The sequence below is a fragment of the Myxocyprinus asiaticus genome, chromosome 13, assembly GCF_019703515.2.
Source record: "Myxocyprinus asiaticus isolate MX2 ecotype Aquarium Trade chromosome 13, UBuf_Myxa_2, whole genome shotgun sequence".
Classification (NCBI taxonomy): Eukaryota; Metazoa; Chordata; class Actinopteri; order Cypriniformes; family Catostomidae; genus Myxocyprinus; species Myxocyprinus asiaticus.
Window position 1 is genome coordinate 17,135,810 of NC_059356.1, and position 19,384 is coordinate 17,155,193.

General features: G+C 36.1%; 2 protein-coding genes across 2 annotated transcripts; both read left to right on the top strand.

Annotated features, from left to right (window-relative positions):
- The first annotated feature begins 25 nt into the window (after positions 1 to 25).
- LOC127449958 (interleukin-21 receptor-like) lies at positions 26 to 11,785 on the top strand. The gene is made up of 8 exons (XM_051713613.1): positions 26 to 150; positions 638 to 761; positions 956 to 1,076; positions 1,203 to 1,399; positions 1,495 to 1,640; positions 2,267 to 2,556; positions 4,541 to 4,634; positions 8,408 to 11,785. The coding sequence occupies exons 2-8, from the start codon at positions 659 to 661 to the stop codon at positions 9,107 to 9,109; spliced, it is 1,653 nt and encodes a 550-aa protein (XP_051569573.1). The 5' UTR covers positions 26 to 150; positions 638 to 658; the 3' UTR covers positions 9,110 to 11,785.
- On the top strand, positions 11,558 to 17,035 carry il21r.2 (interleukin 21 receptor, tandem duplicate 2). Its single transcript, XM_051713625.1, has 9 exons — positions 11,558 to 11,613; positions 11,959 to 12,113; positions 12,199 to 12,331; positions 12,501 to 12,679; positions 12,841 to 12,992; positions 13,146 to 13,308; positions 13,451 to 13,538; positions 13,636 to 13,720; positions 15,952 to 17,035. Exons 2-9 carry the CDS (start codon positions 12,047 to 12,049, stop codon positions 16,453 to 16,455), a joined length of 1,371 nt encoding a protein of 456 aa, XP_051569585.1. The 5' UTR covers positions 11,558 to 11,613; positions 11,959 to 12,046; the 3' UTR covers positions 16,456 to 17,035.
- The last annotated feature ends 2,349 nt before the right edge of the window (positions 17,036 to 19,384 follow it).

Here is a 19,384-nt window from a genome sequence, read left to right on the forward strand (position 1 = left end):
ACTGTGCATGTAGATCAGTAGATAGGCATACTGTAAATGTCAGGGCTTCCGTGATGTACAACTGGCATTTGATTGAGACCTTCAGTAATTTATATTTACATCAGAATCTTACATTTTTATGAACACTGATTCGATGGGAATATTATTAATGTAAGAATGTTGTAAAATTCCTCTTCTTCTTTACAGCCACTTTCACCTGTCTTTTTTTCTTTTTAACTTAACTCCTCTCTTTTTCTGTTTAATGCCTGTAGCATAGCACAGCTCTTGTTGCTACAGTTACTGATATAAGCTGAATTATATATATTATTATGTGAATGGGGGTAATTCTGTAACATTTGTGATTTAAAATGTTTGTTTACTTGTTTTATACAGGATGTATATAAATATTAACTATGTGTTTTAAATGTATTTATTATCAAGTTTATTTAATTTAAATATTTATTTGTATGTTTTAATCTTATGAGTTTAAAATTATGTATGCAAAATATTATTAGTATTAGGAGTAGTATCTATGATACCTATGTATAATTACATATTCACATTAAAAATATGACATAAGTAAAATAATAAATATTATAAATTAAGGTTTGTTTTTCACGTTAACATATGACAATGTTTTAATTTACTTTGATTTCAGTTTCCATGTGGGCTCTTTAATATGCATTTGAGCAGAGCTGATCACAGATTCTTCCATTGTTTCTCCACGATGGCTCTATGGCAAGCCATTTCCTTACTTGTTGTCTGTGGACTCATCGAGTGCAGTAAGTTTACATAAATTTCAATCTGATCGTTACTGTAAAGTCATTCGAAAATAAGTTTCAGAAATGGCAGGGGGGAAATAAACAGCAACAGGTTGGTTTAGAATGGTTTAGTTTGCGACCTTTGACCAACGCAGGTGTTGCATTGAGAAGAAATGCTGTTGTTCCTGTCTCTCAAATGACTACATTTCCTTTAGCACTTTTTGCAGATGACAGTATGTGCAAAGTGACCTGCACCACAGACTTCATCTCTATGCTGAACTGCTCTAATTCTGACTTGGCAGGAACTGCATCATGTATCATTGTTGCAGATTGCAGGTACAGATCTAGCACATCATGTTCTTACTTTGAGTCTTGCAAATGTGGAATGACAGTTCATAGAGGAATTTGCTGAGTCATTTTACTGAAGCAGTGTCTGACCCCCTCAGTCATTGTTTTAACCAGGGATGAAGGTAATGCCGTGAATGTGAGCTGCAGTATCAAATCACCACAATCTTGGTGCACAATGGAATCAGAGGAACATGAAATAATAATGGCCTATGATACCATTTGCAATATAACAATAACACAAATGTCCCATAAAGGAGGGCTGGAGATCCCAACAAATCGCTACTCAGAAGAAATGTTTCTGTACAAATCTGGTACGTCACTCTACCTACTTGAAGTGTCATGTATTTCAGGAGTCTTTTTTTATCCATCTGCTGTATTCTCTAATGCTTATTTTCCCTTCTTAAAGTTAAGCCTAAAAGGCCTTTTAACCTAAGGACTGAAGGATTTGATGAAGGTTTTAATCTCACTTGGGATGTGGCGTATACAGAGCACGATCTGTATGAAAAATTATACTACAGAGTACGATTGCGAACTAAAGGTGCCCCAGATGAGGTAAAAGCTGAATTCTTCTATCCATTTGAAGACAAAGGGACTCCAAATTGACATACAGTGGGGTTCAGAAGTCCACATTGAAAATCTAGGATTTAAAATCTAGGATTTAGGACTTTTTGTTGTTGTTTTTTTAGGGAAGATTTTTAAGAGAAGAAGAACCAAAGAGACATAATGATGTAAAATAAATAAGAAATAATTAACTTTCTACACTAATTCTAGGTCACTAATCAAATAGGCCAATTTGTGACATTGACCACATTAACTCCTTTGTACAGAAGTATTTCCTTGCACCCACTAAAGCATAAAAGGTTCTCTTTGGATCATTGGAACATTCTCAAATCATGCAATGATAACCTGGATCATTAGGTTTTGCATACAAATCAGACATACCAAATACTAAGAAATTACTTCAACTTTTGCAACTTTTCTCTCAAATAGTTTTGCTGACAATATAATTTGTAATAGTAATAATAATAATAATAATAATATGAATATTAAAAAAAATCTTAAAAAAAACCATCAGCATTTCCACTGGACTCTTGTACTCCACTGCATTTTAAACATTTTATCAATTCATAATTTATCTGAACAACAAGTAATTGTACAGTCTTTTGATTATTCCACAGAAGGGACAAATTTACCTTCTGGAACAGAACCAACAATCCATGGTAATCATGAGTGAAAGCTTCTTGCCAGGAAGGCAGTATGTGGCAGATGTCCAGGTCGCAGTGCATCCTAGATGGTTTACATCCATGTGGAGTGAATGGAGCAACAGTGTTGAATGGACCACTGAATGGACATCTGGAAGCATATTTGAATGGAAATCTAATGCTCCGGGGTCAGAACAGTACTATTTCCTGTTGTTGGTGGCAGTCGCCATTGTGGTGATGGTGGTTCTCCTGTACACTGTCAAATTGTGAGTGTCTCTTTTGGTTATCAGTATAAAAACCAGCTAATTTTATTTGTCCAATATTTAATTTAATTCTCCAGTTCATATTTTCAGATACAAATTCTTATGCACTCACCCTCAGGTTGTTCTAAACCCATAAGACTTTCTGCCAAAGAACGCAAAGGTAGATTCTTGGCGGAATGTTAACCTCAGTCACATTTCATCTCCCTTTAAATAAGTATGCTAAATATGCAATTAGATCTGACCGTGCCCATTGTTTTTACAGTAGGAGTTTGCAAAATGTGCATAAAATAAATGACAAAGAGATTTCATAATCAAGACATTAGGGAATCTTATGGCCATGCTCAAAAGCCACCTTGTGGGATATGGTGAAGCAAACTTGAGTCTCTCACATTATGACACACACTTCATTTATGACTCAGATGAGTCACTTTGTCAAATGTCAAATGCCTTTGGGACCTTAATTAACCTTTGCTTTCAATCCAACCATCTTCTGTCATTCAGATATCTTTTGTCATTCTTAAAAATCTCAAAGATAATGTACTGAGAATTTTGCCTGATATCTCACATAGTGGTGGACTGTCTAATAAAACATTATAGATGAGTATGATTTCATGTATTGATTAGCGCATCCTCTTCATGCGTTTTCCAGTAATGAACATGACAGCTTTTACCGTATACGAATAGTCCTTTTTCACCTTCCATGTTCACAGAAACCACAACAGCATCGGATACGTTCTTGCAGACAGTCTATTTTCATGTAGGTGAAAGATTGGAGGAAGTCAGTGCTACAGCTCTGCAAGTGCACAGAACGAGCATTTCTCCAGTGCACAACATTTCATGACAGCTGCTGTTTTTATTTCTTTTTCAGCACTTGAACAGCATGACAGCCGTATGTTCTACAATGACAGTGAATGCATCCAAATGCCCTGATTGAAATGCACCCACCAAACTACACTTGTATTAGATCAATTCAGTTTGTTTATATAGCACTTTTTACAATGCAAATTGTTTCAAAGCAGCTTTTAGATACAATAGACAAATAGTGAATTACAAACCTCCTAGTGAGTAAACTGAAGGCAACAGTGGCAAGGAAAACTTGCTAAGATGTTATGTAGTTGAGGAAGAAACCTTGTGGGTAACCAAGACTCTGGGGAAGCCCTCCTCTTTGGCTTACACCAAATGTTGCATAATCTGAAAGATTTGTGGTCATTTTCCAAATCTTATAGAGCTCACCCAAAAATGAACATTCTCTCATCATTTACTCACCCTCATGCCATCCCAGATGTATATGACTTTCTTTCTTCTGCAGAACACAAATAATTTTTAGAAGAATATTTCAGCTCTGTAGGTCCGTACAACGCAAGTGAATGGGTGCTAAAATATTGGCACTCCAAAAAGCCCATAAAGGCATCATAGAAGTAATCCATACAACTCCAGTGTTTTAATCCATATTTTCAGAAGTGATATGATAGGTGTGGGTGAGAAAGAGATCAATAAAGTCCCTTTTTGCTTAAAATTCTTCTCCCGGCCCAGTAGGGGGTGATATGCATGAAGAACGTGAATCACCAAAAACACACGAAGAATGTGAAAGTGATCTGTTTCTCACCGACACCTATCATATAACTTCGGAAGACATTGATTTAACCACTGGAGACGTATGGATTGCTTTTATGCTAACTTATGTGATTTTTGGAGCTTCAAAATTTTGGCACCCATTCACTTGCATTTTATGTACCTACCGAGCAGAGAAATTCTTCTAAAAATCTCCATTAGAGTTCAGTAGATGAAAGAAAGTCATACATATCTGAGATGGCATGAGGGTGAGTAAATGATGTGAGAATTTTCATTTTTGGTTGAACTATTCTTTAAGAACATTGATGGACAGTCCAAGCTTAATTATTTTATATTTAAAATAGGCAGAGAAAGAAACGAGATGTAACAAGTGTTTGTCTAATCAGATATTTCATTCAACTTTGCTTGTTTACAGAGGGGGCATCAAAAAGCTGTCTTTATGGCAACATATTCCAAGTCCCCATGACTACTTCAAACCACTCTACCATACATATCAAGGAGACTTTAAGGTATGCCTGCTTTTCTTTTCTTTCCTTTTCCTGGTAGCACTTTATAATAAGGCTGTATTCATTAACATTAGTAATCTACTTTAGTTAACATGCACACCAACTATGAACAGTACTTTTCAGCATTTATTAAAGAGCACCTAATATGGTTTTTCAAATATTACCTTTCATGTAGTGTGTTATATAGCTGTTTGTGAATGTAAAAAAATCAAACTGCGCAACAAATGGAGTTATTGACTCCCAAAAGAAAGAACTGATTCTGAACACCTGAAATGAGTCGTTAGTAATTCCAGACTTACTTCCTGTACTAACCTACCTAATTTGGTAACAAAAAACCCGCCTCTGGTCTTCATTGGCTGCTCGCGAACAGCTTTGACCTGCACTCAAACACTACACTAAGCGGTAGACCAATCACAACAGACTGGGACATCTGACCAATCAGAGCAGAGTAGGCTCTCTGAAAGGAGGAGTTTAGAATGAATCCTTTAGAACGGATCATTGAACGAGCCATTTTTGACACTGGGGGAAAAAAAAGGTAATGCTGCAATTTAAATTATGAGCAAATGAAAGTGTTTTTTGACCTTGGATGCATGTAAATCTATTGTATGAGACATTTAAAACAAAATTAGGCACGTTTAAAAACCATAATAGGTGCTCTTTAATCTTGGTTAATGTTAAAGGAGCACGCTGTAATTTTTTAAGTACGTCAAAGTATTGCTTACATTGACACATAGTGGCCTAGATGCTGTGTTTCAAACACAATAGTTTTCAGTTTCCGATGCCATTGTAGAAATTCATTATGCTCAGTGAGCCAGCATTCATTTTATCCATGAGTGAAAATGTCCAATAACAGGGCAGTTACTGAGATTAAAGGAGTAATATTCAGATGGTCATGTGATCCTAACATGGCAGCCCCAGTGAGGGGACCCTCTCCATGTAGAATAAAACAGCTTTTATAATGTTACTGATATGACTGAAATCTTCATCTCACATGAGTGGTCATGATTTCATACATATGTTTAAAAATTACCATTCATTTCTTTAGGAGTAAAATATTTTAAATGAGGAAAAAAATTACTGAGTGCACCTTTAATTTCAGCATAAACTAATAAATTATATTAGTTAATGCATTATGAACTAACATGAACTACCAATGAACAATGCTGTAAAAATACAGTATATTGTTCATTGGTAGTTCAGGATATGCAATGTTTTTACTTAAAAAAAAAATAAAATAAAACCTTATTCTAAAAGTTTTATTTTTTGTTTCAACCCAAGCTCTAAGCCTCTCATGCATAAGCAGAAGTTGCTGTGTGGTTAAGTGCGTTAATGTGTTTTATAAGGGGACTTTCGTGTATAAGACTTGGTTCAATTCACTCTTGAGCAGGGAATGTGACATTTTGCAAATGAGTTAGTCTGTAGGGGCTTCAAAGGACAGGGAGGGCTCGATTATAAACATTTGGGTGAGACTGTTACATGTGCAAACTGAAAGTAGCAGTTTTCCCCTCGAATGGGAAGTATTTTGAGTTCAAACCCAAATTCTGATAAGGTGGGTGGTTATAAATTGCTGTTTTTAATTAAAGGGGAAATTTAGTGAACATTCCTCTGGGTAAAGTGTGCTGAAAAATAAAATACCATACGTTCTAAAGCTCTTGATAGTATAACAAAAACAATCAGATTGATAGTTATTTAATTAGTTGTTTTTGTTATTCTGTGAAAGAGCATCTTCTTTAATATTGACAAGATATTAATAGAAGAGACATTTCTTGGCTTGCGGATTTCTTGGAAACCTCAATGTTATGAAATAGGTCAATTTTGTGAACTAGCAAGACTTGAGTCACCTGCTTTGTTCCAACATGGGTACTCAAGAAATAGTGGAGACTACGTTTCAAGGCAAACATTTTCCAGCAGGGGGCAGCATGCTGAAATGAGAACTGTGCAGATTTGAGTTGAGAGTTGAGTGTTGTAGTTCGAGACCAGCTCATCAGAGTATGAGTCCAGGCTGAGACCAGAAGAGGCTAAATCCGAGACTCATATAAACCTAATGCAATCCTAATGAATGGGTTAAATATACAGTGTAAAAAATAAATTGACTTTAAGCTCAAATATCAAGTATGCCTCATGAATTATTTTCTTAGGCTTATGAAATAAAATGAAATAAAAGTCACATCCTATTCCTAGGTCTTGACTTTCCATTTGTTGACAATTTGCTCAGTTGCACTAGTATATTCCATTCACTGCAAGCCAAGTAAGCATTTCTGCTATGCCAAAAAAACAAAAAAAAACAAAAACAGGATTCCTGTATTATTACTTCAGGTCTTGACAGCCACGACAGTGCATAATTAGAAAGTATGAAAGAGGAGACAATCCTGTTATCCAAACGTACACCGGTCTCCAGATCTTTTGCATTCTCAAGTCATGTGCAAAAGAAAATCAATCGTTGATTAATATTGGGTGTATCGAAATTGCCAAGAAGTGAAACAAATTGTATGAAAAGAAGGGACTCAAAACAAAATCAGATTCCATACTTGTTCGAGTTCTTGTCAAGAAATGCTAAAGTACAGTGTTGATGAATGGCATTGAACATTTATGAGATTTTTCCCTATATCATTGTGTTAGTGTAGCTGGGTAGCTTTCACTAGATGACTTAGAAAATTATTTTGATTATGTGCGTGCAACCTATTTACAAACCTAGATTCTTTCTAAGAGCATTCATAAACCAAACTTAGGGCTGAAAAAACACTTTTTATTAGGCAGGAAGTGATGCTTATGGTCATGCTTGTTGTTCTTTGTTTCATCTGCAAAGTGGTGCTGTTGGTGGATCTCAGTTGTTTTCATCTCAGTCACAGTGTTTTGTCAAGTTCAGCAGTTTAGGATTTTCACAAGTTCAGACAGCTGAGCTGAAGATGTGATCTGTACAGATATGTAATGTATTTTTCATTTATATACTTGCCCAGTGTAAAGGCATTATTATCAATAGCTCCACTAACTAAATGACATATTTTACAATGTCAAAATGTTTACCTCAGAGCTAACCTTATTTATAAAAATAAAGAACACAAAATGTATTTGCGATAAATTAATGTGCAATAATAGCTGGAAATCATAAAGCTATAAAGTACCTATAATGTCCCTGACATGTTCATGATGGCAGTATTGTACATTCGTAAATGCATTTTTTCTGAAAAACGCTGGCATACTGATGCTTCCAAGACTATCACAAGCAGTGGCATATTAAGAGTTCACGGTGCCCCTGGGCAACAGCCATGTGCGTTGCGTAGACATAAGATTCATTTTGCATTTTTGCAACACTGTAAAAGGCATCCATTGTGGATTTTCCAAGTGCTAGAAACGAAACTCAAATAGCCTCCTGGAGTCATGTTGCCCCTGAGCACTCGCTCAATTGCCCATATGGTTTATCGGCCGATGATCACAAGTCATTGTTGTAATTTCTTCAAAACCTCATGTTAGCCAGCCTGATAACATTACCTTTAGCCTTGGTGACATATTTAAATCAATATAATTCTCAGCAACACTGTACAATAAACAACACAGAAGTATGCAAGGCATAAAACACATGCACAAGATCAACAAATGTAAGGTGTAGTGGCAATGCAACACTGAGGTACTGGCAAGTGATATCAACTAGTCCAAGACAGGTCTTGGGTCACTGGGCCATTGGGCCACCCTTATTGTTGAGCCCTGCAGTCTGTAATGTCATCTATATAACTGATTTCAAGACAGAATAAACAAGATCTTCTCATGTTTTCTTTCAGAAATGGGTAGGGCCAGTCCTGACCTTCAATAACTATGATGTCCTTGAGAAGAGCGCCACTCTACAGGTGCTTTGTGACAAGCAGCAGAGTGAAAGATCAGAGGAACCTGGTAACAACAGGAACAGTCACCGAGACTCCAGCCCTTTCATTCTGGCAATTCAAAACTCATCCAAACTCCTTGGAAGCAACAGTGATGGTGTCACACACTCCGGCGGCCACATATCAATGGACACTGTTACCGTATCTGATCAGGAGGGCATCATGGCCGACTGCTCTGGCAAGAGTCATAAACGGAGCCTGGAGGAGTTCCTCAACTCCAAAGAAGCCAATCAGAGATTGCTTGAAGTCACTGATGGGCAGCCCGAAGCTGTAGGGCCTGACAGGAGAGGTGGCTTACAAGCTTTAGACTGTGACGATTGGCATCTACAAGAGGATGACCTGGAGAACATTGAACATGTCTCTCTGGACTCTTATAGTTCTAATGAGCAATTCGATGATGGTTACCCTCAAATGGGATTGGATTTAGACACCATAGACAGTGGCTTTCTTGAGTCAGACAGTTCTAGCCCCTCAGCATTTGATGGGAACGAACAGATAGAGACTTCCTCTCTGGACGGTGTAGAGTGCTCCCATTCAAATTATGTCAAACAGTGGGCAGCTTTTTCTGCAGTCCAAGTTGATACCCAAAGCACTGGAAAGTAGCCGGGACTGTGTACTACAACATCAAATGGAACCAATCAGCCAAAACTGAATAATAAACAGTACAAGTTTCTTAGCTTGTACAAACAAGGCTGAAGATGTCCCTGTTTGGACTTAATTTGCTCATAAGTTACAGCCCAGCAAGGCATAGGCCTAGCAGTGGCTTACGTGAGATTGTGTGCAAAGGATCTTTCACAGGACACTTTTCTACAACAGGATCCTGCGGACTATATAGAAGTCTGCAATTTGTATACATATGCAAGATTGTGCCAAATTTACTGTGTTATACACTATGCCAAAGGTGCCTGGATGGTGTACTATTTCTAGTGGATTTTCAAAGTACTCATTGGTGCGTGCTATATTGCTGTCATTGGCCCTTCTCAATCATGGCCTCCTAATAATCCCCATCCATTAATTGGTTCTACAACTCTACTCTCTCCTCTCAACCAATAGCTGGTGTGTGGTGAGCGTACTGGCGCACTATGGCTGCCCTCGTATCATCCAGGTGGATGCTGCACCTTGGTGGTGGTTGAGGAGATTCCCCCTATACAATGTAAAGCACTTTGAGTGCCTAGAAAAGCGTTATATAAATGTAAGGAATTATTATTATTATTATTGTTATTATATTGCTCACAACCCAAGAATATCACCAAATATTCAAAATTGGCGGGGGACCAAATGTAAAAGTTTAATTGGTTATTGAAAAAAGTTAGTTGATCACCCAGTGCTCAAACTGTTTCCAGTCTTATGGGGGGTTGGGTGGTTACAGGGGAGGACGTGTGCTTAGCAGTGTTTTGACGGGGTCTAAGCACGTGCTTAGTGGTATTTTGACGGGGTGTATTTTTTATTTCTTATGTGGATTCGACTTAATGTTGCCGAATCCACAGTGTGATCAGTCTGGCGACAAAGGGGTCTGTGGTGTCAAGATGTGTTAGTATGATCCAATTTATCCATACTGTCAAACACTCAAAAGTATGTACTTTTCCAGCACCAGGAAAACGCACATTTAGTGCGCAGTAGAAGTACGTGAATTGGGATGAAGGCATTGCATTTTTGTACTGATTATCTATTGAGGTAAGATTGATAATTTGAGAAATAAAGGACTTTGTAAGCTTTTATGCTATGGAAATTCATGACATATGCAGTTCTTCAGTTGTGGGTGTTATCAGTATTTGCTGGCCTGAGCAAGATAAGCATGTGTCACTGCCAGGCAAATAATCCCAGCCACCTGATAATACAATGGGTAATTCTACATATCAGATCTTTTGCACAAATGATTAGCTGAACCCTGCAGTCCTAATCAGGTGTTCTTTGATAACTTTTTCACAATGTTTCTGTAATAGCAATCCACTTTATGAAACAGACACATAATTTAATGATCCTAAAATTATTTCATGCACTTTATTGTTATGATGATCTGATTATTTATTACTCTTGGTGAGACCATTTATTTGTTGATTACAGACTTTATTTGGTAGATAAGACTTGAATGGAAGGTTTAAAAAGTAAAATTCATGGTCGCTTGACAAACATATGATTTGAGGGTTTTTGTGCTTTTTTAGCCTTAACTTTTTACAGTTCAGCCATTTCAGCAGCTACGGTACATGTCAATTTTGGTGATTCTAGTTTAACATTTCTGGAAACATCCATGTCAGTTAAGAAGCGAACCATATATACCATAATAAGTTTAAAGGTTTTTAATCAATCTATTAAAAGTCAGATTAAAAGCCATGATAATGTCAAAATATGGATAAATAGAAAATAATGGTTGAGAGTGTGCCCATTAACAAATATGCATTCCTTATGAAAGCCACCATCAATCTGTACAGCAGATTTTGTCGCCTTATAACACTTTTTTTTTTTCCTGCCACATCTGAAATGTAAAAAAGGAAATGAAAAAGAAAGTAGCAACCATCTAAGACAATGCCAAATTAGTTATGTAAGAAGCCACCAATAAAAGAAGCTGTTAACTGCTCATCTTTTATCTATTAATATCACTGCACAAAAATGTCTGAAATGGAACAGTATAAAGTCATGTCAAGGTTCATTTAATGGCTGGAAATGTTACAGATTTTTAATTAGGTCTATAAATTAGATAATAAAAAGGGAAACTAAGATTAGAGTAACTAAAATGCTTTGTCAAACCAACAAAGAATTAATCTGAATTAAGATTCAGAGTCTCCCTTTTATACAATCCTATATATAAACTCATTCCTTCAACTGGTATATTACATAGTACATAATGTTGTATAGTTTAAAAAGATCACATGAATTTAATGTGTGGTTTTCACAAGTGATATTTTGTGTATGGGAAAGCATGAACCTTATGATGCCAGTGTAACTAATCAGATCAGAGATTTTAGATAACATAGAGGTTAAGATCTCCTACATAAACAGGAACCGCTCTGTATATAAAGCCGGCTTGATTTGTCTATGCTGCTCTGCTCTGTCTCAGACTTCTCCTTTCCAGTTATGTAATATTTCTCTAAAGTGTCCGAATAAATGTGGTGAGTTGAAATAACTGTTCTAGCTTATGTCATCTTTACGATTTGTACTAATAATTCAGAAATGTATGATACAGATACAAGACTTAAATGTATTCTTGATTTATAGCAGATTTACGTATTTGGTGTTTTAAATTACACTGTATACGTTCATTAAAAACACTTTAAGAATGAATACCTGACATCACAATTGTGTAATATTTATTGCATCTCTCTAATTAGCAGTGGTTCAAGTCAGGCTTAGGAGGTGAAGTTAATATCCGTATAACCCAAGAGGCTTTTAATACTGAAAGTGTTTTTGATCACTTGAGTATTTGGTGCATTATGCTGCATTTTCAATCTTTTCAGCTGCATGCATTGTATTAAACACATGTGAGTTCTGACTGAGCATGTGAGTTTAAAGTCAAGTGTGTGTACGCAAAAGTGACATATAACAATGAACCTCACTGGAATTTTCTGCATTCTTCTGGCTTTTCCACTGCAACCTAAAGCCAGTTCACATGGTAAAACAGATTTGTCAAATCTACATTCATTTTTATTCATACATACTTCCCATTGACCATATGACCTTTTCCCCTTATATTTCAGCTCTGCCAGATGGGTACACCTGTGTGACAGATTACTGGCTCACCATCAACTGCTCTTTAAAAATACCAGTGACACCCGCCAGAGCTACAAACAGATCATATTGGCTGAAATTTGATCAGAACAAGGAGAATGTGTAAACATACTGCAGTTATTCATAAGCATTGGCTGATTAGTAATTCATACACACCGTTTTTCATTAAGCATTGCATTTTATACAATTAAACTGTAGGTGTGCATTGCCAGTGTGGTGCAATGAGGCAAAGATTTTCCTAAACATGATTCTACAACTTTTTCGTACACAGCACGTTTGAATGCGCACTTCAGAGAGCTTATGAGGATTACAGCTGTACCTATTCTTTTGAAGAAAAGGCTTTTTCTGGGTTCATGGATATTGACCAATATACAATAACACTTTTTTATTTGGAAAACGGACAAAATAATTCCTTGCTGTTGGAATCTTCTTATTATCCAGCTAAAAATAGTAAGTAGATTCTGACGTGATCCGAACAAACCACAGCCAAATTTGCTGTATGTTTTATATAAGTACATATTGTATATAGCCATTATGCTTTACAGAGTAAATTTACTTATACAAGGATTTCATATACAATGATTTTTTAAAGCCTCTGTCTTTTTCCTCAGTTAAACCAAAACCCCCAGATAATTTTATGTTTCAATATGCAAATGGAACCTATCACTTTAAATGGCAGAGTGGATATGAACATCACGTCTATGGAAAGGTTTTACCCTTTATGTACGAGTTCCTGTATTACAAAGAGGGAGATCGTGGCAGTGTAAGACAGTTACGATTCTTAGACATTCACACAGCATTAAACCCACATCAAAGAAATATATGTAACATCATTTGTGTATGTGTATTTCTGCTTGACTGCTGACATCTTTAATGAATAGTTTCATTAATTACTTTTATAAAATGATATTTCAAGGAGGTCATTGCTCACCCAGAAATGCTTCAAATTGATGAACTAAAACTTGTTCGGGGTGCTCAATACACTGCTATGGTGAGGACTGGGATAGATCAAAATCACTTTTACAATGGAACGTTGAGTGACTGGAGCATTGCAATAAAATGGAAAACGACACTCGAAGGTAAAAAAAAAAAAAAAGAAAAAAGGTAGAAGTACTCATGTAATTGCTGAGCGGTCATTTTTCCCTTTTTTAGAAGTCGCTGGAAGGTCAAATTTGGTACATCACTGTTGTTTCTCTCTTTTTCCCATCGATTTTTTTCAAGACCAATCCAATCAAGTTGGCAGGATTGCCATCATAACGTGTTTGATGCTTGGATTTCTAATTCTGCTCTTGTCAGTTCCTGTTGCAAGGTAATTGTTTATCATATGCCTATATATACTGTAAACTGATGGAACTCGGATAACGCAAGAACGATAACTAGTATGTGTTGTATTTTATGCAATACAGAATGAAAATAAAAGAAATTGCATGGGTGCCAACACCGGCGACATATTTTCAGCCCCTATACCAACATTACCAAGGCAATTTTCAGGTAATACTTCACACAACTCAGCTGGGGGTTCGAACCCCTAAGGTTTCAATACAGAACTGCAAAGAGCTTATGAAATAGTTACAGACATGCCAGTGCCAAATAAATAAATAAATAAACATTTATTTGGAAAAATAAATAAATAAATAAATAAATAAATCAATGTATAACTGTGATCTTATACAGAAATTATGAATTATACTGTATGTATTACTCATTATATCACTGAAAGGTTAGTACAGATTGCAGAGCTTACTCCAGCCACTTTATTATCCCATTCCATTTTACTTACCATATATCATAAGTGTGAATCATTCTGTCATGAATATTAATTGTTTCTGGTCTCTGGTCTACTTATTTCAATAATCTTTTATTTCTAGCCATATTAACCTCGTGAGACCCCCACGTCCACATGCGTGGACATTACGTTTTGGTTTCGCTATAGGCTATGCTTATTTTATTTTTTATTTTTATTTTTTTAAACCAACTGATCTCAATTTAGGATACACTAGGCTGTCATTAAAGGGTTAAACTTTCAGCTTACCGACTCATGACAAAACAACATGGTGCCAATCTCAGCCGAGGTTGTCATTTGGAGAAACAGCAACAAAATAACATCTGGTAAGAAACCAGGTTAAGTTTTCACATTACAGGGATAGTTCACCCCAAAATGAAAATTCTCTCATCATTTACTCACCCTCATACCATTTCAGATGTGTATGACTTTCTTTCTTCTGCTGAACACAAACAAAGATTTTTAGCTTATCTTCTTCTTTTGTTTTTGGTGATTTGCATTCTTCGTGCATATAGCCCCCTACTGGGCAGGGAGGAGAATTTCTGGTAAAAACTGACTTAAATATTGATCTGTTTCTCACCCACACCTATCATATTGCTTCAGAAGCTATCGATTTAATGTCTTATGGATTACTTTTATGCTGAATTTATGTGCATTTTGGAGCTTCAAAATTTTGGCACCCATTCACTTGCATTGAATGGACCTACAGAGCTGAAATATTCTTCTAAAAATCTTCATTTGTGTCCTGCAGAAGAAAGAACATCATACATATCTGGGATGGCATGAGGGTGAGTAAATGATGAGAGAATTTTCATTTTTGGGTGAACTGTCCCTTTAAAACCTGTTAGAGTCAAAAGAGTAGAGTCTCTTGTTTCATCTGATATGCCATTTTAAACATTGCATCGATTTATCACGAAACGGCATGCTGTTAAACACAATGTCCATGTACGTGGACAATAGGACTAACTTTCCATTAAAATCCTACATTCTCTGTGCATTATAACATTGAGTATCAATGGATGTATCCAAAAGCTGGAAAATGTTGCTTTCAGAGGCTGTATACGGAGTTAGGATGAAAATAAGGTGGATTTCAAACTGTTCTGAGACCAGTGAAGACAGATAGCACACTGGAGGTTAAGTAATTTACTAATAAGGGAGCAAGGGAGCATCCTATAGCTTTCCTATGCAGCCTAGTGCATTCACTTCTAACATCTGGCCAAAAGTTCAATTTCATGCTTCAGATGATATTTGGACCACTCAACATGTTTGGTAGACATGGGACAATGATAATCAGTTCATAGATTCAAAATTGTATAATGCAAAATTTTATTTTAACATGGTTGGCAATGATTTGATGATGCTGGCCATTACCTTTAATCAAAATTATTAATTCAGCTTTATAGAAAATCAGCTGTAATGTCTATAACGTCTCAAATTATGAATAACCAACACTTCTGGAAACTTAATAAACTATTTGATGAATAAAATCTGACGTTCTATAGCTTGAAATTCCTTAAAATTTCACAAATGATTCCCGCTGTCCACATATGTGGACATACATTTTTAGGAAAACGATTTGCTCTAGTAATGTTTTTATTTATTTTTCTATTTATTATTATTTTTTTGCTTGTTTATTAGGTGCTACTAGTTACAGATGGAAAATGCACACAGCAGTCATGCGGAGGGTCTCAGGAGGTTAATGCAGTTTTAGCAACAGTAACATTACAATAATTATATAATAAGTAAATCTTTATTCCAGTGGACTGTACTGTATGATACTTATTCACCCACAGAACTTCACATGTTCCAGTATAGACAGCCTTAAGCTGCTGCTTCAGTGTCGCATTGTGTCAAAGGACGTGTCTGATGTAGACAGGGTGTTCGATTTAATCTTTGCAGCATGCATTAGATTAATATATAGTCTCCTTTTTATCCTAAGTGTTGGGTTTTGGCAAAGAGTCCTATACAAGATGTTTGTGTTATGGAAGAATTTTCAACAATTGACAAGATTGCCGAGGCCAAAACTACACTACAGGATTATGGAGAGAAAACAGACGTGCATCCCTCAGCTCAATGCTACACAGCTTATGTGGGCCCCACAGCTGCGATCTGGGCCCCTTTCCAAACAACCGATGTGTGTAGTGAGACAAGTATCCCGTGTGAGGAACTTTCTTTGTCCTGTGAAGAGTTGCCTGATCAAGTGGATGACCTCATACAGTGTCTAAGCACAGTGTGTTGCAGTGGAGATGTTCTCTCTTTGAAGAACTCTGTGCTTAGTCTTGAGAGTTCTGAGAGTTGCGGGTCATCTGAAGCACCGGCAATCATTAACCCAACGCCTGTATGCTTCAAACAAGATTACTGCACTCTCACTGACACTCCCCAAGGTCCTGTCCCCACCTTCACCAAAGATGCAGAGCTGGATGGCAATACCTCCACTGAATAAATGCAGCAGAGGAGGACATTTTACAAACAAGCAGTATACTTGAAAGACAAATGTTTGTAGATAATAATATGTGGACATTTTGAAGTACCAGAGAATGCATGTTAATTCCTTATACTTTCCAGTCCAATAATAAAATGTTTTTCTATTTATCTTCATCAAAAGCAGCTGACCAGCTGCAGAGACAGTCTATAGCTTTAAGTACTTTGCTTAAAAACTGAATGACATCAAAAATACCAATCTTTTGTATTTTTTTTATTTTTTACAAATGGTTAAATTAGCATTTTAAAAACCATATATTAAGGCACTTCCTTTAAAAAAAAAAATAAATAAATAAAAAACCAACTCTCTTTTCTGTTTCTCTCTTTTCTCTATTTTTGTGCAACAGATACCTGCAGATTATTTGCCCTTTGTTTGAGTATGTATATCGCTGAGTGTAATATTTGTTGTAAATTTCTTCATTTGCCTGACAACAGGATAAAAATTTTTTTTGATTTTTTTGTTGTTGTAGCAGATCATGTTTAACCCACACCTAAACTGGCTTATTTTCAATAATCTTACTTGAACCATTTGTCCTATAAAGTCTGAGCAATGCAAACTGTTGTATCCATTATCTTATTTTTAATTAAGACAGATTAATGTGAGTAGACAGTTCAAGCAGAAGTCCACTCTAATTCAAAAAGGTTTGAAAATATAATGTATACTTTTTTATTTTACATTACATTGTACAAAAGTGTATGTAAACATACAACACTGTAACGTAAGTTTACATTTACTATGACAGAAGAATCAATCAATAAGAGTCTGTTAAGATCATACTGAAAGGTTAGTACAGATTGCAGAACTACTCCAGCCACTTTATTATCCCATTCCATTTTACTTACCATATATCATAAGTGTGAATCATTCTGTCATGAATATTAATTGTTTCTGGTCTCTGGTCTACTTATTTCAATAATCTTTTATTTCTGAAAAAAAGTGATCGTGTCGCTTTTTTAAAAGACATTAATTTAACCACTTGAGTTGTATGGATGACGTTTATGCTGACTGTCTGTCTGTCAGCCATTTTTGGGGCTTCAAAAGAGAAATCTCCATTAACTTGCATTTTAAGGACCTACTGAGTTAAGGTATTTTTAAACCTGGGATATCATGAGGGTGAGTAAATAATGAGAGAATTTTCATTTTTATGTGAACTATCCCTTTAACTTTTTGAAGCTGCTGTTCCCAGCATGCCTTGAATAATTCATGAGTTTGCATGGTTTAATTTTCATATTTTTGCGGGGGTTTTCTTTTTCGCCGATGAAGGAAATTTGAAAATGTGAGATGTCCACAAAGAAGAAGAAGAAGAAGAAGAAGAAGAAGAAGAAGAAGAAGAAAAATGAAGTACTATTCCATTTTAATAAGTTTACTTGCAGAAGTACTGAAATGTTTAAGTTACATTTATTCACTCAATCAATATTATCTCATGAAGATAAGTGACTTTACTTAATTTTATACTATAAAAACTCTTCAAAAACTTGCTAAATAAAAATCAAGTACATTTTACTAGTCATTTAATACAAATGATGTGCTACTAAATAATAAATATATGGTGGAAATAATAGTCATATTAATCCAGGCCATATTAGGATTTCTGTTTTTCTTTAGCTAGGATTCAGTAGGCTATTTTCCCAGGGTTTTTTTTTTTTTTTTTTTTTTTTGGCCATGAACTGCAGTTTAATGCAACTTGATTTGCTGTGTTGTGCTGCCCTCTACTGTCTAGAGCATGTGGTGCAGTTCTCCTGTCACTACACTACGTGAAACGTTGTTGTTGTGTGACGTCAGAGCTGCCAAGAGAGAGGCAACGGTGGCCATCCACTACAGCTCTGTAATGACAACATTACTGAAATATCTGCCTGTAAACGTCCATGGCCAAGACCAAAAGCCAAACCGTGAGTATATCAAATATAATTTATATCCCGAGCAACGGTGGTTGAGAAGATGTCCACCGGAACCACAGTTTTATTTACAAACTTTTAATTATCCCTTACCATCTTCATGTAGCTAAGCGGTTTAGGAATGTTTTGGGAGTGATGTCAGTTCGAATAAGTTTAATTCTGTTAATGTAATTTAATACATTTATTTGTTTGGGTCTTTCGAGGGGTTGAAGGCACGCACTTGTTTGTTTCAACATTTTCTAAAATTGTTTTATGTAAACTAACCCTTTCTCTACTTTAACGCAGTTTATCGTCGTTGCTTGTTGTGATATGATTAATTCTGTATATTTTAGTTTTAATTTGCGGTGTTATTTTGACACGTAGTTTGTCAGCTGACAGGCTAAAAACAAACAGCAGCACTCGCGAGCACGCCAGAGGAAGTGACGCAGGTGCGATGAGCAGTGTGAAGTCGGTTCATGACAGATTTGGTTAATTTGTCTAAGTCATCACATGAAAACACTAGGCTCGTTTGAGATGTCAAACGCCTCGCCTTGAAAGTAGACGAGAGTAGACGGCTGCAGTCAGGGGAGGAGTGAAATAAGAGCTGTCCAGTCGGACAGTTCTCACTTCTCGTACTGGATCAGACACCTTCGAGATCAAAGCAGATATCACGGGATTCACGTTCATGTGCTTTGTTGTTAATAAAGTGGATGCGATTTACATTCTGTTGCTTTTAAATGAAAATAAATATGATGAACAAAACACTCAATGTACCTCTTATTTAATTCCCCCCATAAGACGTGTCTTTCCATAAATTTGTAGTTGAATAAAGACACGTATTTTAGATTTTTCAGAAATATGATAAAAATCACATCCCATATAGAGATTGTACTGGCAGAGTGCTGGGAATATTCACAGATAATTGATACACATAAAAAACATGATATTAGAGATAAAAAAAATCAAACATTTTAGAAGATAATGAATCATCACGGTAGCCAATGAGCATTAAGCTG

Excerpts from the sequence above, each read along its gene's own strand:
- LOC127449958 (XM_051713613.1), top strand. The coding sequence starts at position 659 with ATGCATTTGAGCAGAGCTGATCACAGATTCTTCCATTGTTTCTCCACG. Across the intron at positions 1,641-2,266 it reads CTAAAGGTGCCCCAGATGAG|AAGGGACAAATTTACCTTCT; the intron begins GTAAAAGCTGAA and ends ATTATTCCACAG. Across the intron at positions 4,635-8,407 it reads CATATCAAGGAGACTTTAAG|AAATGGGTAGGGCCAGTCCT; the intron begins GTATGCCTGCTT and ends GTTTTCTTTCAG.
- il21r.2 (XM_051713625.1), top strand. The coding sequence starts at position 12,047 with ATGAACCTCACTGGAATTTTCTGCATTCTTCTGGCTTTTCCACTGCAA. Across the intron at positions 12,114-12,198 it reads ACCTAAAGCCAGTTCACATG|CTCTGCCAGATGGGTACACC; the intron begins GTAAAACAGATT and ends CTTATATTTCAG. Across the intron at positions 12,680-12,840 it reads TTATTATCCAGCTAAAAATA|TTAAACCAAAACCCCCAGAT; the intron begins GTAAGTAGATTC and ends CTTTTTCCTCAG.